The 16,243-nt window shown below is 37.7% G+C and overlaps 1 protein-coding gene across 1 annotated transcript; it reads left to right on the top strand.

The window, feature by feature from the left end:
* The first annotated feature begins 9,301 nt into the window (after positions 1-9,301).
* Positions 9,302-11,739, top strand: LOC142168230 (uncharacterized). The gene is made up of 2 exons (XM_075228888.1): positions 9,302-9,607; positions 11,650-11,739. Exons 1-2 carry the CDS (start codon positions 9,302-9,304, stop codon positions 11,737-11,739), a joined length of 396 nt encoding a protein of 131 aa, XP_075084989.1.
* The last annotated feature ends 4,504 nt before the right edge of the window (positions 11,740-16,243 follow it).

The raw sequence follows: 16,243 nt of genomic DNA, 5'->3' as shown, positions 1-16,243 counted from the left end.
TAACTGGGATGAATTTGCCCTTATTAATAATGTCGGAAGCTTTACAACAGGGGAGTTTATAAGAAAAAATAATCAAAATTTTCCTTGAATTATGTCAAATGATCTAAATTTACGTCTAAACTTTGTGAAATTATTTAGAATCCATCATTTTTCTAGGCGGCCTTCATTCATCCTCAAAATCGACTCTCAAAAACATCACTTGAAGATCATTATTACTTTACCGCCACTTCTCACTCTTATGACCCTCTAAAATGAACACAGAAAAATCACCTTATACAACGATTTCTATCCCATCTTCATTTTTACCATTTTTTTCTAATCACCATTTTACCTTTTTCTAGAGGACCACTCCCTCAACCACTATAACCCTACCTTGATCACCACAATGCTGTTGCAAATGGTTTATGAGTTAAATTCTCTATACCTAGGTTTGTTTAAACATCAAGAGGTTGGTGTGGAGCTTTGGTATTGTTATTGATGATTTAAGAAGGATTACTGATGAGTTGTGACAATGGAGTTTCGACAAAGTTGGAAATTCAACTTGATGGTGTAATTAGTTATTGTTTGAGTTCTATTTAGGGTAATTTTTAGCCTTGAGATGATAAATTTGAGCTTGGAGATAGAGACCTGGCTGTAGGAGGTTTTGAGTGTAAAAAAAATAATGATTCACCATCAGAATAATGACCCTGTTCTTCAAAGTATTGGGGAAAATATGGATAATCTTGTATTATTCAACATCAAATTTGACCACTTTTTCTTGTAAGAAAGGCCCATTTCATAATTGGTATGAAGAGTGGGGCTCACCAAAAGAATAACACAACTGAAAGGCCCATTTCATAATTGGTATGAAGAGTGGGGCTCACCAAAAGAATAACACAACTAGCTCATCCATCTGTCACCTGGAGTACTAGTAGTATTTGAAAAGAATAAAGAAGAAAGTGGTCATATGCCTAATAAACTGACACAAATTAGTAAGTGTCACTAATTTTATCTTTAAGAGGTGTGACAAGTATTGACAAAATATGCCTAACAATATACTTGAAACAATTTAAATAATCACGTCATATCATAGTGATGTAAAGATTCACAACATGTATCATACTTTGTAGTTTCAAATATCAAACCAACAAGTTTCAACTATCAAACATCGTTAATCTCATTTCCTTATTCGCTTCCTCATTTCCATAATTTACTTTATGTATATACATACGATATTACTCACATTGGTTACGGCGATCAGCCCAACCTCCCAACTGACAGGGCTATTGTAACACCCATGACGGAGGACGGGCCAACGAGAGCAGGTCAAGTAGGATTAACATACTTCTAGGCTGACAAGTTTCTGAAGAAGATGTGCATATGCCAGCTTAGACAAATCATACATCGAAATGGAAAAGGAAAGTGAAGAGCTTTATAAGGCAAAATATAAATTCACATGGAGCGCACACTTTTGGGCTCGATGCGGCGTAGTCTGAAAGACAAATTCGTATGGGCCTGGGCCTAAAGCAGACAATACGTGCTATAAGCTTGGGTCGTGATAAATATGATACCAGAGCCTGACTCTCTCTTAGTACAATGGTGGGACAAACCTCAGCAAAAATGTCGAGTCCCAATGGGGGGATAAGTATGATGCCTGTGATAGAGAGCGTGCTAATGAGGTCGGGTCAAGCAGGACTAACATACTTCTAGGCTGGCAAGCTTCTGAAGAAGGGGTGCACATGTCACCTTAGGTAAATTATATATCAGAATAAGAGAGAAAAATAAAGAGTTTTATAAGGTACAATATAATTCTATATTACGCGTGACTTTGGACTGGATGTGGTGTAGCTTTAAAGATAAATTTATACGGGCTTAGGCCCAAAGCAAAAAATACGTGTCATGGACTTGGATCGTGATAACTATGATTATTTGATTCGCCATGGTGTTTATTGCGCTCAAAGAATCTTCTCCCTTGCCAAGGCTAAATACGCCATGTGGTGTTGACGATGAGCAAGGCATCCTCTCCCTGCCAAGGCTAAGCATATTATCGCGCTCGTAGCATTACTGTTAATGTAATAATTCAACCTTCCATCTTAAGTAATTATATACCATTTCATCTTTTAAGACTTTAAATAGGTTCATATAGTAGTTTAAGATTTATTGTTGTGATTTAGTTGGGCACCGAGGAGATCAAATGAGTTCTGACGCATCCGAGAGAAGTTAAAAAATTGGAGAATATTACAACAGTGTTCCTTGGTGCATGCGTCACGTGAAAATCGTACTAGAAAAGTCTTGTGCGACGGGCATGCACCATGCAGCCGGCACACAAGTACCTTGGCATGCGTTTGGCAGCAGCATAAGAGTAAATTTTTAGTGTATTGTAAATAACCTCATTTGTGATTTTATTTTATTCTTCACTATTCTAAAAACTTGGGAGCACGGCCTTAAGGGATTTTGAGTCAGATTTTTTTTATCTATAAGCTTAGGATATATGATTAAATATAACTTTGAGTTCATATCATGGATTTTCTTTTAGATTCAATATTCGAACAAGGAATTTGAATGATGAAATTAGGCAATTTTAACATAAACCCTAGAATTACCTAATTAATGATTTAAGTGCCTTAATAAACTTCAAATAAAAATCTAAGCATGGATTTGGACTCGTGGCTTTATAAATAACCTGAATTTGACTTTAATTTTTAAGTTAGACCACGAGGGAATAGGGGTTGACTTTGATTATGACCAAATAGTAATTTAGGAAATTGAGTCTAATAGCTTTGTATGACATTGAGTAATCTTTTTAATATATTGAAGTCTTTTGGTGAACTCGGGACGTGAAAAGACTATCTTGGAGGGCAAATCTTGCTTGGATCGGGTTAAGTTAAATCTTTAACTCCAATAAGAGAATTTTCAAAAATTAGAATATTTTACATATACAACGTACATCAAAATACTATATATATGAGGTGACGGGTATAATATATTCTTGCTACTTATTGTGCATAACTTTCTATATTTGTGACATCACTAATTGAGGCAACTTTCACATGGTAGTTTAATATTATAGATTACATATATGTGTAAATTACATTGTTAAAGTAAACTGATTAGTCATGCACTGGGCATATGTTTGTCAATTTTCTATGTGATTCACATTTGTGGTATTTGGCGTATGAGTTGGCTACGCGAAATAGGATTCAGGCGTGTTAAGTTGTCTACGTACTAGATTGAGATTTAAACATGTTGCGTTGTCCATGATCTAGTGACTGAGCCTCATGCTCCAATTATGGTGCGCGAATCTAATTATCCCTCATGAGTCACTTGTCTTGGCACCTCCTTTGGTAGTGTATGCGCAGGTTTGAGACATTAGAAATGTCTGTTTATGAGTAAAGTTTTAATTTTTAGACTTGATTGTACATTTTTTAATTATTTTTTGCGTTTGAAACATGCAGAGAACTTGGATATTGAAACATTATGAATATTATCATATGCTTTATCTGTTCATATTATTATATGAAATACTTGTGGTTACGTGCATATTATTATTACTCGAGAGATGTGTATTGGTGGTAAGCTGACAAAGCATGACACATGGTATAATGGCGTAGTGACAAGTGACACGCTCGATTAGCGGAATTAAGAATACAAGGAAGGTACGAGGGAAACACCCACGAAATAGTATATAACAGAAGATCGGGCCTGAACAGTTGTCAAAGAAGAGGCGCGAACAGAATGAATCAAGGTCAAAAAGAAGGGAAGATACATGAACCAGAGGTAAATGAGGAAGGGGAATCGGAACCATTGTAAGGCATTTATAGCTATAAATGTGTCAGTTATGGTTATCAATGATAACGGGCAATCAATACAATTAATGTTCATAATGAATTCATCTTAAATAGGAAAAATGTTATGATTGTACACCCCTATATAAGGATAAAGAATTTTACTTGTAAGGACAAGTTCCAAGTACTACTGAAGTATACTCTATAATTTCTTGCTTTATCAAAGTTTTCTACCTTGATTTTAGGGATTGTCCGTTGTTTCATTCCTTATTTCTTTCTGTCAATTTACGCTATTGCTTTTACTATTTTCCCAAAGAGGTTGTTGAGGAAGTGAAGTAAAACTTGGTTATCAGTAATCCGTTTTCTTCTAAATATAGGCTTTGATTGAAAATTCTATTTTTTGGTTAAATAAATTAGTTCTGTTACCGGGAAACTGATAATCTTTTCACTTTCCAAATTCTTCTTTCTCACAACCAAACTATGTCAACTGATAATGACAATAACCAACTGAACCCACAAGAGGGAACACTACCACACCTCTCTCCAACAGGATCCCCCCGTCAATCCCGTGAAGGATCACCTGAGAGATCTACATCACATGCCAATGATCAACAAGGGGATGAACAAACTGTCGAACAAGACGTTTTAAAACAATTGATTGCAGAACACGTGAATAATGCTCTTCAAGCCTTTGTTAGGGGGTTGCCTAACGCGCCACAAACTCCTCCACCAGTCAATACGGCGACTTTAGAAAACCCACGCTCGAGGCTCGACAACTCTGGTAGTGGAGGAATTCCCAATGAATCTCGTGATGGGAGGTCAGGTACATCAAATAACTCTGATTTACAAAGTTTGGTACTAACTTTATAGAAACAGTTGAAAGAGCAGAATGGTCTCATAGAACAAATACCTGGCGTACCTCCCGTGATAAAATGAGTAGATATTGATAAATATTCACAACAGTCCTGGAAGCCAAGTGCGGCTCCTTTGCCAATTCTTAAAAAATTTAAAATGCCTGATATTCCAAAATATGATGGAACAACCAACGCTCGAGATCACGTAACTGCTTTTACAACTGGCGTGAAGGGAAATGATTTAACCAAGCAGGAAATCGAATCAGTTTTGGTTAAAAATTTTGGTGAAACACTCATAAAAGGGGCATTAACGTGGTATTCTCTTTTACCTGAAAACTCTATTGATTCTTTTGCTGAGCTTGCAGATTCATTCATAAAAGCGCATTCGGGAGCTCAGAAGGCTGAAAAAAGGATGGAAGACATCTTTAAGGTAAAACAAGGAGATACATAATTACTCAGGGAATTTGTGGATAGATTCCAACTGGAGAGGATGATGCTACCACGAGTACCTGACAATTGGGCAGCTATGGCATTCACGAGCAATTTAAACGAGAAAAGTTCAGAAGCTACAAGGAGACTAAAGGAAAGTTTGCGAGAGTTTCCTGCAACAACGTGGAATGATGTGTACAACAGGTACATCACGAAGCTGCAGATAGAAGAAGATACGGTTTCACAATCAAGGGTTGACGAAAGAGCAGGATCGAGACGTTCAGAATCCGAAAAAAGGTCCAAAAAAATAGGTACGAACCTTACATGGGACATGCGGGGCGAGATTCATGGTCTAAACAGGAAAATATACGATCTGAATCCAGATCAAGGCAAAAAGATGCGGGTTCATCATCTAGATTCAGAAAGGAACGGGATGCGCGAGGCAATGATTCCAATACATATGCAAGGATCGGAAATTACAGTTTCAATGTCAGTACCTTCGAGTTAGTAGCTGTTTTAAGAGGTATGAGAGATAAGGTGTGGTGGCCTAAAGAAATGAGATCAAACCCGAGAAAAAGAAATCCAGATTTCTGGTGTGAATTTTACAACGATCATGGCGATAGAACAACAGATTGTAGGTTATTACAAGGAGAAGTTGAGCATTTGTTGAAGCAAGGTTATCTAACTGACCTGTTCAGCGAGAAAGGTAGACAATCATATATGAAGAATATACAAGAGCCTCCGAAACCCCCGTCTCAAAAGAGAACAGTCAATGTGATAACCAGGGGAGATGAGGTCAACGGTGTGACATATACAGCTACAAAAAAGACGTCAAAAGTCACGGTCACTCATGGAAAGTGAGTTCGCCAAGTTTTGGATGAAGACATTATAACATTTGATGATGAAGATACAGACGACTTATTAATTCCTCATAATGATGCGCTGGTAATATCTTTACTTGTACACGATACTAACGTTAAACGAGTTTTGATTGATCCAGGTAGCTCCGTAAATATCATTCTACTAAGGGTGGTGAATGAAATGCAAGCTAGCGACAAAGTGATACTAAAGACACGATCTTTGTCTGGATTTGATAATTCAAGCATTATCACAAAAGGAGAAATAGTGCTTACCACGTTTGCAGAGGGAGTTATCAAGGATATAAAGTTCCAGGTGATAGATGCAGACATGGCTTATAATATGATTCTAGGAAGACCATGGATTCACGATATGGATGATGTACCGTCCACATTGCATCAAGTTATTAAATTTACTTCACAATGGGTGATTCGACAAATCTGTGGAGATCAACAGGCTTCTAAAAGTATCAATACAGTGGTGGTTACAAGCACATCGAACGATGTTGCAAATGAGAAATTGCAACTATAGAATTCCGTTGAGGATATAGTAATACAAACCTCAATTGAAGGCATTTCAGGATAGACGGATGTAGATTCAAGACCCGATTTATTCAAGAGCCAGAAGAAAATAAAAACATCAAAACAACTACTGAAGAACTCGAAGCTATAATGTTATTTAAACACTGGCTAGACAGAAAAGTTTACATCGGAGCAAATCTGAGCCTAGAAATGAAAGGTAAATTAATTGAATTTTTAAAAGCTAACACAGATTATTTTGCTTGGTCGCATTCAGTTATGACAGGTATACCACCGGAGATGATGACCCACAAACTGAATGAGGATCAATCATACCCACCAGTCAAGCAGAAGAAAAGGAAGCAATGATCCTTCAAAAATCAAGTGATCCAGGATGAGGTACAAAAGCTTTTGAATATTGGGTCAATACGAGAGGTAAAGTACCCAGAATGGTTAGCTAATATTGTGGTAGTTCCAAAAAAGAATGGAAAATGGCGAGTTTGCATAGATTATACTGATCTAAATAAAGCTTGTCCCAAATATTTGTTTCCTTTGCTGCATATAGATCAACTAATTGATTCTACCGCGGGTCATGAGCTGTTAAGTTTTTTAGATGCATATTCAGGTTATAATCAAATAAAGATGGATCCTCTAGAGGAAGAAAAAACTTCATTTATCACAGACAGGGGGACTTACTGCTACAAAGTCAAGCCATTTGGTCTAAAAAACGCTGGAGCTACGTACTAAAGATTAGTGACTAAGATGTTCCAAGAACATCTGGGAAAAACTATGAAAGTCTATATTGATGATATGTTAGTCAAGTCAGCACAAGCGGGGGATCATTTTCAACACCTGTCAAGCACTTTTGAAATTCTCTGCAAATATAATATGAAGCTAAATCCAGAAAAGTGTGCTTTTGGCGTGGCTTAAGGTAGGTTTTTAGGTTTTCTTATTTCTAACAGGGGTATTGAAGTGAATCCTGCACAAATCAAAGCTATTGAGGAAATACCAGACGTACTCACGAGCAAAAAAGAAGTACAGAGATTAACAGGAAGAATAGCAGCCTTGGGGAGATTTATTTCAAAATCATCAGAAAAGAGTTTTAAATTCTTTTCAGTATTGAGAAATCAAAACCAATTTGAGTGGAATGACGAATGCCAACAAGCCCTCAAGGATCTAAAATCATATTTGTCAAATCCGCCCATGCTAGCCAAACCAAAAGACGAAGAAAGGCTGCTTATTTATCTTGCCGTATCGGAAGTGGCGGTAAGCACGGTGTTGGTATGAGAAGATAGAGGTAAACAATCTCCAATTTATTATGTTAGTAAATCTTTGTTAGATGCCGAGACTCGATATCCTCACTTAGAAAAACTTGCTTTAACATTAATCATGGCATCTAGAAAATTGAGACCTTATTTTCAATGTCATCCTATCTCTGTAATAACTGGTTTTCCTCTAAGGAATATATTGCATAAACAAGAACTATCCGGTAGGTTAGCTAAGTGGGAAATAGAACTCAGTGAGTATGATATCATATATCAGCCCAGAACTGCAATAAAATCGTAGGTTTTAGCAGACTTTGTAGCAGATTTCAGCACGAATTTAGTTCCTGAAGCAGAAAAGGAACTACAAGTATTTACCGGATCTAATCCGAGGACTTGGATTCTATTTACCGATGGTTCTTAAAGGAGAGGGTTTAGGTATTGTACTAATTTCGCCTTCAGGAAAAATCATAAGACAAGCAATAAAATATTATCCCATCACTAACAATGAAGCAGAGTACGAAGATGTGATTGCAGGTTTGGAACTAGCACGAGAACTTGGTATAGAACAGATTGTAATCAAAAGTGATCTAGTAGTTAACCAAATACAGGGGACTTACATAGCAATAGAGGCACGAATGCAACAATATCTAGAAAAGGCACGGGAATTAGTCAGACAATTTAAGTCATGGAAGGTCGTACAAATACCCAGGGGGAGAATGCAAAAGCAGATGCGTTAGCCAGTGTCGCGTCTGTTGCAGAAATAACAAATGCAGAAAATGCTATTGTAATACATTTGTTTCATTCGACGCTCGACCAAGACAAGAATGAGGTAAATTTTAATAATCTGACTTGGGATTGGAGGAATTTAATTTGTTAACTTTTTGCAGTACGAAATTTTACCCGAAGACAAGAAAAAGTCTCAGTTACTCCGCCAAAAAGCAGCCCGGTATTGCTTGATTCGTGGAAACTTATACCGAAGGATGTTCGATGGGCCTTTAGCATGGTGTCTCGGACCTTCACAAACGGAATATATGATGAGGTAAGTACATGAGGGGCACTGTGGCAATCACGCTGGGGGAAGATCGTTGGTAAAATCACTAATAAGAGCAAGATATTATTGGCCAAAAATGGAAGAAGAGGCGGAAAGCTTTGTATCCAAGTGCGATAAGTGTCAACGATATGGGAATAACATGCATCGCCCAACAGAACTGTTACATTCAGTTGTTTCACTGTGGCCTTTCATGAAATGGGGCATGGATGTCGTAGGTCCGTTACCTCAAGCTAAATGAAAGGTACGGTTTCTATTAGTTTTAACAGAATATTTTTCAAAATGGGTAGAAGCAGGAGCTTTTAAACAGGTGCGAGAAAAGGAAGTCAGGGACTTTATTTGGCAAAAATTATCTGTCGGTTCGGAGTTCCAAAAAAAATCGTGTGTGACAATGGCCCACAATTCATAGGCACGAAAATCACAGAATTCTCAGAGTTGGCATATTAAACGGATTACATCCACACCTTACTATCTTGTAGCTAATGAGCAAGCCGAGTCAACAAACAAAGTTATTATTAATAACTTAAAGAAGAGATTATAAGAATCAAAAGGCAAATGGCCAGAAATGTTACCAGGGGTATTGTGGGCTTATCGAACGACAGCAAAAACAAGCACGGGCGAGATTCCATTATCACTTGTCTATGGCACTGAAGCCTTAATCCCAGTAGAAATAGGTGAACCAAGTACAAGGTATACACATGCTACTGAGGAGTTAAATGAAGAAGAGATGCGCACGAATTTGAATTTACTGGAAGAAAGGAGAGAAGCGACGCTGATAAGGATGGCGGCTCAGAAACAAATGATTGAGCGATACTACAACATGAAAGTTAATCTGAGATACTTCAAGATTGGGGACTTCGTCCTCAAAAAGGTATTTCAATCAACAAAAGCGGCTAATGCGGGAAAATTAAGATCTAAAGAAATATTACTTTTAGACAAAGAAAGTACCCATGGGCAGGTATCACTCAGCTACGATTTTATTTTATTCTTTTGAATTTTATTAACAATTTTAGATGATAGAAGAAAAGCTAGCCCGTACCAAATGATGATATTAGACCCGAAAGACACGCGAAATATAAAATTATTTCCGGTCTAGGTTGCAACCTTTCTGATGGAAAAAGGGGTTATGCAGTCATCATCTAAACGTATATCTCCGAGTCCCGTTTGTATTTTTCTTTTCAGGGAATGGACCAAAAGGAATGAATAATCCAGTGTTCGAGATTTCATACTTCAAAGCTCTAACACTGGGGGGACTATGTATATAGAAGGAAGCAAAAAGCCTGAATCAAAAACCTTGAAGTAACCTTGGAAAGGTGTAAGCTTGCGAAAAGGATACGAGATACATTCCATGTTCCTACGAGTTTTAGGTTAAGGCCAAAAAATAGTCATTAGATAATAGACCCGATTTTGTACCTCAAAATCTGTTGCAAAGAAAGCAGTTATGAAAGTGTTGTATGAATGATTATGAAAAAGATGTACGAAATTCATTTGAAAGTTCAAAGCATAAAACTTTCTCAAATTATTTCTTTTTCATGTCTACTTCGTCATTCATATATTTACACCAATATGAAGATGAGATGTCATCTTCATCAGGGTCGTTAACATAAAAGGGCCATCTTTTATGAAAATCCGTGTTTGTTAAAGTCACGGACTGTTAAAGCATTTATAAATGCAAGGAATAAGCTCAAATATCAAAGAGCAGAATAAACGGTAAAAGTAGCCACAATATATATAAATATTAAACCTTGGGAAAACAGGGGTATTATTTTATTATTCAACCCCAAAAGAAATCTGGGGTAACCAAAACTTCCCCAAAAGTTGTTAAATCAAGTGCAAAGCAACAAAATAAAATTTTACAAAAAACAGGAGAAAACTAAGGAGCATCATCAATGGAGCATCATTCACGGGAGCATCATCAACGAGAGAAGAAGGATTAACTTGACAAGAAGAGTTGTGAGCACCTAATTTTTAACCATGCTTGAATTTTTTCCCACTCATCTCACCAATACCTCACTTTCCACTATATCATTCGTGCTCCCATTTTTCCACGTGTGTCCCCACTCCGCTTTCCCACTCATGTCCCCCACTCCTTGTCCCCCATTCATGTCCCCCACTCTTTATCCCCCACTCATGTCCTCCACTCCTTGTTCTCTACTCACAACCCCCGTATCCCCATTTTCCTTCACGGACACACATAAAATATTCATTTACTTTCCCTCATCTCTCTTATAAAACAAAAACCACACTAAAAAAAGAGGGAGGAGAACGAAAAGAGTAAAAACCATTAGCTGAACATTCATATACTAAGCTGAAATTATGAGCTTTGGGGGGAGTATCTTGAGTGTAAAATCGTTTCAGAGAAATAGGATAACACTTAGAGCTTTTGCTGGGTTCCTTCTCTTTCAAAAAATCTGTTGTTCCTTTGGGTTTCAAGCACTGCTTCTCTGTTGTTTCTGTCACTGTCAGTGCGGGTTCTATTTGTTGATTTCAATTAGCTTTGGTATCAAATTTTTTCTCGTTGGTTCTTCTCATTTTTCCACATTAGGTATTTCTCTTTACATTTAAGAGTATAAATTTTGAATGAAGTTATGAAACATGCGTTTGTCTTAGCTGTCTAAATCTTTTTGGACTGTTTGAAACATGCTTTAACTGACTGATAAAGTGTATGTTTAAATGCTGAAATCCATTTGCATGAACTTTCCTTCTTATAGGTCTAAATAACGAAGGTATAGAAGCTTTGTAATTGTTATGGGAAACTTTATTTCTATTGAATCTCAAGAGCAAAAATGGAGGGGTACGGTAGGGGAATATGTATTTGATTCTAATGAGCTTTATCATACTTTAATGGTGGATTTTTTTTTTAAGTGCAAAATTATTTATTAGTAAACTCTTGTTGGTCTTTGTGTTTAACAGGTAGGTGGTAGATATAGAATTTTAAAAAGAATTCATCTTTGTTTCCAAGATTTAAGATCTGAAGTTAGCGAGGAAATAGTTTGCTCATAAAAAGTCTGTTTTGTACTACTATACTATTTTAATAAATATGCTTTCTGTTTTGGTGGATTCTCCTTAAAAGTCTAGCCACTTTTCACTTTTTTTATAGTTGAGACCATAAACAACTGAACATGAAATATTCACTTATGCTGCTAGGTCATATAAATTAAACGGGGTTGGACTTTTCAACGTTTTTTGGTACTTCAAGAGAAAATATCATATTTTGAATTAAGAACTTGATCACTTAATTAATTTAAACGTTAGGCAATTAGTAGGCGCGCTTTAACTTCACGGACTCGCTTGCGTAGCGTGATATTTAATATTTAATTAATCCATTAATTTTATACCATATCCGATAACTTTAATTAATTTTTATTTTAATTAACCCCTTGCTATAACCGCAGATTCGCTTGAGTAGCGCGGTAGTTGACATTTAATAGATTTCAAAATATATTAATTAATTTTTTTAAATGTAGTAATTTGTTTCAAAAGTAATAACGTACTAAATAACTCTTTGTCATGACGGCGGATTCGCTTGCGTAGTGTTGTTATGACAAAATTAATAAATCTCGTCTCGATCACGTATTCGCTTGCATAGTGTGGTTATGACAATGAAATATTATCCAAGTTTTCTTTAATAAATCTAATAATTAAGCAATAAAAGCGGATACAGGTAAAACATGGAAACCAATAAAACACAGTTTATCCAAAATTAATTCAAGCCAAGTTTAAGTCGATAGAGCAATCGTGGTTGAATATGATGAAGATGAGGCTATTAAGGAAATAAAAAGAGAGTTGGAACAATTTGAAAACAAGCCTAAGCCCAACCTTAATGAGACTGAGCCAATTAATATCGGAAGTCATGAAGAAGTTAGAGAAACAAAGATAAGCATTCACACTGAACAAAAAAATAGAGATGCCTTGATTCAACTTTTATTTGAATACAGAGATGTGTTTTCTTGGTCTTATGATGATATGTCAGGTTTAAGTGTTGATCTAGTGGTTCATAAGCTTCCCACGTATCCTGATTTTTCACCAGTCCAACAAAAGCAACGAAAATTTAAAACGGATATGAGTGACAAAATCAAAGAGGAAATAATGAAGCAACTGAGCGCCAATGTGGTTAGAGCTGTCCCATACACTACCTGGGTGGCATATGTTGTGCCTGTGCCAAAGAAGGATGGAAAAACCAGAGTCTTTGTTGACTACAGAGACCTGAACAAAGCAAATACAAAGGATAATTTTCCTTTACCAAACATCCACATTCTTGTAGATAATTGCGCAAAGCATGAGATACAATCGTTCATGGATTGCTATGCTGGGTACCACCAGATTCTAATTGATAAGGAGGATGCATAAAAGACCGCTTTTACCACTCCATGGGGCACTTATTGCTACAGAGTCATGCCATTCGGTTTGAAGAATGCAGGGGCAACTTACATGATGACCGTGACTACCATGTTTCGCGACATGATGAACAAAGAGATTAAAGTATATGTCGTTGATGTCATCATAAAATCAAATACACAGGCTGATCACGTGCGCGATTTGAAAAGGTTCTTCGAACGAATGCGAAGGTATGACCTTAAGCTCAATCCAGCCAAGTGTATATTTGGGGTTATGTCTGGGAAGCTCCTTGGTTTTATAGTCAGTCGAAGAGGCATCGAATTGGATCCGTCTAAGATAAAGTCCATTCGAGATCTGCCACCCTCGAAGAACAAAACTGAAGTCATGAGTTTGCTCGGGAAGTTGAACTATATCGGTAGGTTCATTGCTCAACTCACAACCACATGCGAGCCCATATTTAAGTTGTTAAAAAAATATGTCGCTGTTAAATGGACATACGACTGCCAAAAAGCATTCAACAGGATCAAAGACTATTTGTCGAAACCCCCTATACTCGTTCCACCTGAACCGGGTAGGCCTTTATTTTTATATCTATCGGTGATGGATAATTCCTTCGGATGTGTTCTGGGGTAACATGATGCGATAGGCAAAAAGTAACAAGCAATCTATTATTTGAGCAAGAAGTTCACCAATTTTGAGGTTAAGTATACCCTTATAGAAAGGACTTGTTGTGCCTTGACTTGGGTCGCTCAGAAGTTGAGGCATTATCTTTTGGCCTACACTACTTACCTCATATCCAGAATGTATCTTTTAAAGTACATCTTCCGATAGCCAATGCCCACTGGCAGGCTCGCAAAATGGCAAATCCTGCTCATAGAGTTCGACATCATCTATGTTACTCGCACCGCAATAAAAACACAGGCTTTGGACGATCATTTGGCAGAGAATCCAGTTGATGATGAGTACAAACCACTTACCACATACTTCCCAGATGAAGAGGTCAACTCAATAGAGGAAGTAGTTCCAGGCGACAACCCTGTATGGAAAATGTATTTTGATGGAGCTGTCAATATCAAAGGAGTTGGGATTGGGGCAATCCTCATCTCACCTATTGGACAGTATTACCCTGCAACGGCCCGACTTCGGTTCTTCTGTACCAATAATACGGCAGAATACGAAGCTTGTATCATGGGTTTGAAAATGGCCCTCGATCTGGATATGCATGAACTATTGGTTATGGGAGATTCTGACTTGCTTATCCGGCAAGCCCAAGGTGAATGGGAGACTCGAGACATCAAGCTTATTCCATACAGACAATGTGTGTAAGACCTGAGCAAAAGATTTAGATCCATCGAGTTCAGGTACATTCCCAGGTTTCACAACGAGCTAGCCGACACTTTGGCTACCTTAGCCTTGATGCTCCCTTATCCAAGCAACACTCGTATTGATCCATTAGAAATACAAGTTCGGAATCAACACGGTTACTGCAATACAACTGAGGTAGAACAAGATGGTGAACCATGGTATCATGACATAAAATGATTCCTGAAAACAAGGGAATACCCAGAGCATGCCAAAGGAGATTTTGTACAAAAGGACCCCAAATTTGAACTTGCTGAGATGCATAGATGCCACAAAAGCTGAGCGGATCATGAGTGAAGTGCATTCGTGGGTATGCGGACCTCACATAAATGGATATGTTTTGGAGAAGAAGATTCTGCGGGCAGGGTATTATTGGCTTACTATGGAGCGAGATTGCTTCAATTAATTTCGCAAGTGTCACCAATGCCAGATTCATGGTGACTTGATTCACTTGCCTCCTTCGGAGTTGTATCCCATGTCCTCTCCTTAGCCTTTCGTTGCTTAGAGAATGGATGTTATTAGGACAATCAAGCCAAAGGCTTCAAATGGTCATAGATTCATTTTGGTCGCCATTGATTACTTCACCAAATGGGTGGAGGGAGTTACTTTCAAAGCAGTCACTAAGAAAGTAGTGGTAGACTTTGTTCATTCCAACATCATCTGTCGTTTCGGTATCCCAAAGACTATTATCAGTGACAATGCAGCCAATATAAATAGTCATCTGATGAAGGAGGTATGCGAGCAGTTTAAAATTATACCTCGCCATTCTACCCCTTTCCGATCAAAAGCCAACGGAGCCGTTGAAGCAGCAAATAAGAACATCAAGAAGATTCTCAGGAAAATGATCCAAGGGTCCGGGCAATGGCATGAAAAGTTGCCTTTTGCTATTTTTGGATACCGCACAATTGCTCGCACATCTATTGGTGCAACTCTTTATCTGCTGGTATATGGGACGGAAGCTATAATACCGGCTGAAGTCAAAATTCCCTCTCCGGGTCATTGTGGAATCGGAGAGTGAGGATACAGAATGGGTAAAGACCCGATTAGAACAACTAATGCTGATTGATGAAAAACGGCTAGCAGCAGTATGTTTCGACCAATTATACCAGCAAAGAATGTCACGCGCTTACAACAAGAAAGTGCGTCCAAGGCACTTTGAGGTAGGCCAACTGGTTTTGAAACGCATTCTTCCCCACCAAGTAGAAGCTAAAGGAAAGTTCACCCTGAACTCGCAAGGACCCTACATCATCAAGAAAGTGTTACCAAAAGGGGCCTTGCACTTGGTAGATGAAGAAGGACGGGTACCAAACATGACTATTAACGCAGATGCAGTCAAAAGATATTATGTTTAATACATACCCACTACGGAACTTTCACGCATGATTTTCTCAGATTGAGATGACGAAGGCTATCATTGCTCACTATCCCAAATATGTGTCACCATTTTGAGCCGTATTTGTCTTCTTTGTTTTCCCTCATTTTGGAACCTGTGTACTTGTAAAAAAAGATAAAGAAAAAAGAAAAGAAAAAAAAATCAAACAACAGATCTTCCGAGTCAGTGAACTACGTTCGACCTGATTCTGAAAGGATACGTAGGCATCTTTACCCTGGGTTCGGTCCCATCACAACAAAAAATCCATATTCACAATATTCCAAAACTGGGGCAGAAGTTTGTTTTATTTTATGATTTTTCTGTAAAAATGGTTCCAAAAGTTGTAATTCAGTTCAAGGTTCTTTTCGCCTTTTCCCCATTAAGACCTTCTGATCGATCTTTGAGAATGTTTGAAGTCATTATGCCAAGGGCGTT

Source organism: Nicotiana tabacum, chromosome 13, assembly GCF_000715075.1.
Source record: "Nicotiana tabacum cultivar K326 chromosome 13, ASM71507v2, whole genome shotgun sequence".
Classification (NCBI taxonomy): Eukaryota; Viridiplantae; Streptophyta; class Magnoliopsida; order Solanales; family Solanaceae; genus Nicotiana; species Nicotiana tabacum.
Note: the sequence above shows the minus strand (reverse complement) of the source record. Positions and strands in the feature narration are given on the sequence as shown.